The sequence below is a fragment of the Diadema antillarum genome, unplaced genomic scaffold (assembly GCF_040938485.1).
Source record: "Diadema antillarum isolate AM-2024a unplaced genomic scaffold, OU_Dant_1.0 seq00000457_RagTag, whole genome shotgun sequence".
Taxonomy (NCBI): domain Eukaryota; kingdom Metazoa; phylum Echinodermata; class Echinoidea; order Diadematoida; family Diadematidae; genus Diadema; species Diadema antillarum.
The window spans coordinates 69,961-73,580 of record NW_027271429.1 but is presented as its reverse complement, the minus strand read 5'-3'; the positions used below and the strand labels follow the sequence as shown (position 1 = coordinate 73,580).

At 39.0% G+C, this 3,620-nt stretch overlaps 1 protein-coding gene across 1 annotated transcript; it reads left to right on the top strand.

The window, feature by feature from the left end:
• Window positions 1-295: 295 nt before the first annotated feature.
• On the top strand, window positions 296-2,955 carry LOC139732953 (coiled-coil-helix-coiled-coil-helix domain-containing protein 5-like). Its single transcript, XM_071643790.1, has 3 exons — window positions 296-397; window positions 1,844-1,984; window positions 2,751-2,955. Coding segments are annotated over exons 1-3 (318 nt in total). The 5' UTR covers window positions 296-395; the 3' UTR covers window positions 2,926-2,955.
• Window positions 2,956-3,620: the final 665 nt, after the last annotated feature.

The window sequence follows — 3,620 nt, the reverse complement described above, 5'->3', positions numbered from 1 at the left end:
TTATGTCTATATAGTTGGATTTTTCAGGACCTTGATGTAAAACAGCATTCACTTGCTGATCTTGTTATCCTGTCAAAATATGTTGAAATAAAATAAAAATAAAATGAAATAGTAAGTACAAAAGTGGGAATGCAATTTTGGCAAAATTGCAATCAACACCGTCTTCTGTGTCCGGCACTAGACTACCGGCACTGCTCAGACTAGCGCCATCTGTTGATCACGTGCCATAAAACTTTATGCTTCGGACAGGCTGGTATGCGAAGGTCACTTTTCTCTCTAAAAGAAGTCCTTTGTTGTCAGTACCTGAGGAAAGAAAGAGCGGCTAGTATTGTCCAAGTAAATGAAATATATGTGTCTTGGCCTTCCACCATATTGACAAACTATCCCGGAGAAAAATGTGAGTGAAAACCGCGGTGTAACGCTCGATACAAGAGCGTCGTGATTTTAACATAGTCCCATGTACTACAATTTGCGTGAGTGTGCTGTGTAAATACAATTTACAATAAAAAGTCACATTGTCATCACTGGTCATGTGATGACATTGTATTTGTACAATTTGGAGAATCCTATATGTTAGAGCTAGAGCCTAGGCCTAACCAATTGAATATTATCCAAGTATTAGTATGAATTGCAATTGTTTGTCGCTTCATTTTACTTTTTTTTGTGTGTGTGTGTGTACATGATTGGGTACGTTGTAACCGCAGCAGCGACCCCATACGGACAATTAGAACGTACCGTAAAGGTACTATGTTACAGCGCCCCGTGACGGGGTTAGGTATGTTGGTAGTTCTACACTATTGGTCTACCCATTGAACATTTTCTGACCAGAACAAGACCTAACGCGTTAAAAGAAATATCAAAATTAAACAGCTCAAAGATCACAAAACTCATAATATTCTTGAAAGACAAGTGATAAATCACAACAAAGCCAAAGGTTTAAAGTTCATCATTGTAACACAGAGCAATATAGATATTCATTTTTGTGAGCACCCCCCTTGCCTGAAATCACCTCCCAGCAACAGTAATCAACAGCCCATCTCCAGAAGTCTTCAGAAGCAAGATAGAAAAAGCCATCTTCGTTACGATTAATTTAGTTCGCGCCCTCTCTCCCCGCTGCACTATACCACCCGGTCCGGCAGCGTATTGATCCAGATCCAGATCCAGATCCAGATCCAGATTGCTCAGTAGTCTAAACACTAGAGTCCACGAGTCGAGACTATTATTGTAACTACAGTTGTGTAGCAGTTTTCTAGACTCGAGATTAAAGTAGTTTTTCATGGAATGCACAGATTCATTTTTTTTTTCAAAAGATTGAAATTCTGTCGCGACATGCTGTGCAGCGACATGGGTGTGTATATTTATATGTAATGCAGTCTGGTTCTAGCTTCAATATTTGACTTTAAACTTACAGCATACTTCAAGATGGAAATTACTCATACAGGCAGACCTGCAATGTTGCTTGAAAGTAGGCTGTTGGTTTGCTTACTTACTGTAATTATTCAATTTACTCAGAAGAAAACATTCATACACTTACAGTATCTCTGAGTCTTATCGTAAAGCTGGCTGGTGTACCAGTGTACCAGTAATTATGTTAACCCATTGAAGACACAGTTTGCTACAACATTATTTTCCACAGACACCTGCCCGAGCATTCTTGGGACGCATCTTCAACAGGTTTAATAACAGTTATAAAATGACAGTACCGGTACTACTTCTTATCTATGTGTACTTTCTTCTTTTTTTTCCCCCACTTTAAATAACAGTTTCTGTAATACGTGTCAGTGAATATTGAAAGCTAAAATTTGTCAATGTCATTACTCCCATGACTCCCATTCCTATGCAGGGAAGCTGTTGTGACTCTGGTTTTGAAGTATTGCGGGAAAGAGCTTGAGGAGTACGGGGATTGTGTCTCTAGGTTTCCAGAAGATTGGCAGAATAGATGTAAGGACCTTGGAGACAAGGCCTCGGCATGCTCCAACAGCCAGTAAGTTCACATGAATGTACTTTATTCTATAGACCAAGTAAAGTGTGAGAAATATTTAGGACTCTTTAGCATTTCAGAGGATTTATAAATTATACAAATTTTAGTTGGTGATTGTTAATGTTATGAAAGTAGGTGTAAGTACAGTTTGAATAAAAGCCTTATTACATTTCTATTTTCTTGTAGAATTGATAGGACCATGCTTTCTTTATCATATCTAGCTTGCCCTGAAATGTTTGTGACTGGCTGCATTAATCGGGGGGGGGGGGGGGGGGGGGATCTCTCTTTCCCTTGACGTTAACCCAGAGGTGCACTGTCAAAAAGCCATCAATCATTCACATCTTTTCATCTTCTGATGAAATTTTCCATCTCTTCCTTTTCTTTGGAGTGCACAAGTGACTGAAATTGGTACAGTAGACTCCCATCATAAACGAAGTCCTTGGGACCGGCAGATTTTGTTTGTAATATCGAAATTTCATTGTAACTGAACAAATAGACAATAAAGAAAAAGACAACATAGAGCCAATTATGTTATGGCCTGAATTTGTACTTCTTTGTAACCGGAATTCCGTTGTAACTGTGTTCGTTATAATGGGATTGCACTGTATTTAGGCTGCATGAAGATTTCTGGTGAATAAATGTGAATTCTGATGTTGATGCATTCTTTTTCAAGTACCCTTTTTCTTTCTTTCAGTGGTTTATCAGAGCATCAACTCATTCTGTTCCTTATTTACATATTGTGCTGTTGTTTCTCTGTAACCCCTTTCAGTCCTGCAGTCCAGCAGATCCAGAAAGACTGTGCCAGAGAGTACCAGGCTTATGATGAGTGTCTAAAGGCAAACCCTCGCGATGTCACACAGTGCGTCACCCAGCTCCACAGCTTCATGAACTGTGCAGAGAAGTCGGCGTCTAGAATACAGAATGCCGTCATTGAGAATTCATGATTCTGGCTGTAGTCCATCTCTCGGAGAGCAGCCATTGGACAGTTTCCTGTATTTGTGGTGTGTGTGTATGCATCTTCTTCATTTGGTGATCTTTTGTATGTGAATAGCACCTGATTCACAGGCAGGTGACTTTCACTTGCACATTTTAATCTGCAAAGATTTGACCTCATCTGAGCTTGCCTTGAACATTAAGGCTCTTCATATGAAAAGTTGCAATAAGATGCAATTTGAGTGAGAGAAAAAAAAATGGAATACAGTGTACTAGTATTAGATCACTATGTTTCCCTCCATCTGTCAGATTTATACATATAGACTAATGTCATTTGCCAACTTTTAACTGATGGTATCTGTAGCCACAAGATTTCTATCATTACATATTAACCAGATTCCAGTATTCAGACATGGCCAAATAAATATTTCTCTGATGAGTAGAGGGAGTGTTTTTGTCTCGATTTCATACAAGTTCAGAAAATTAGCACAGATGAGAAAATGTTCTCCATGTTATTGAAATTGATGCTCGAGCTACCCTGGTGTAGGTAAACTTGCCAAGTCTAACACATGGAGAGAGAAAACATACTTTGTATATGCAAGACCATGCACACCCACATCAATGACTCAAAGGGAACACTATACATGTATATTGTCTGTGCTATGAACACATGATGGCAGCAGACAGAACTTAATATCAATCCCAT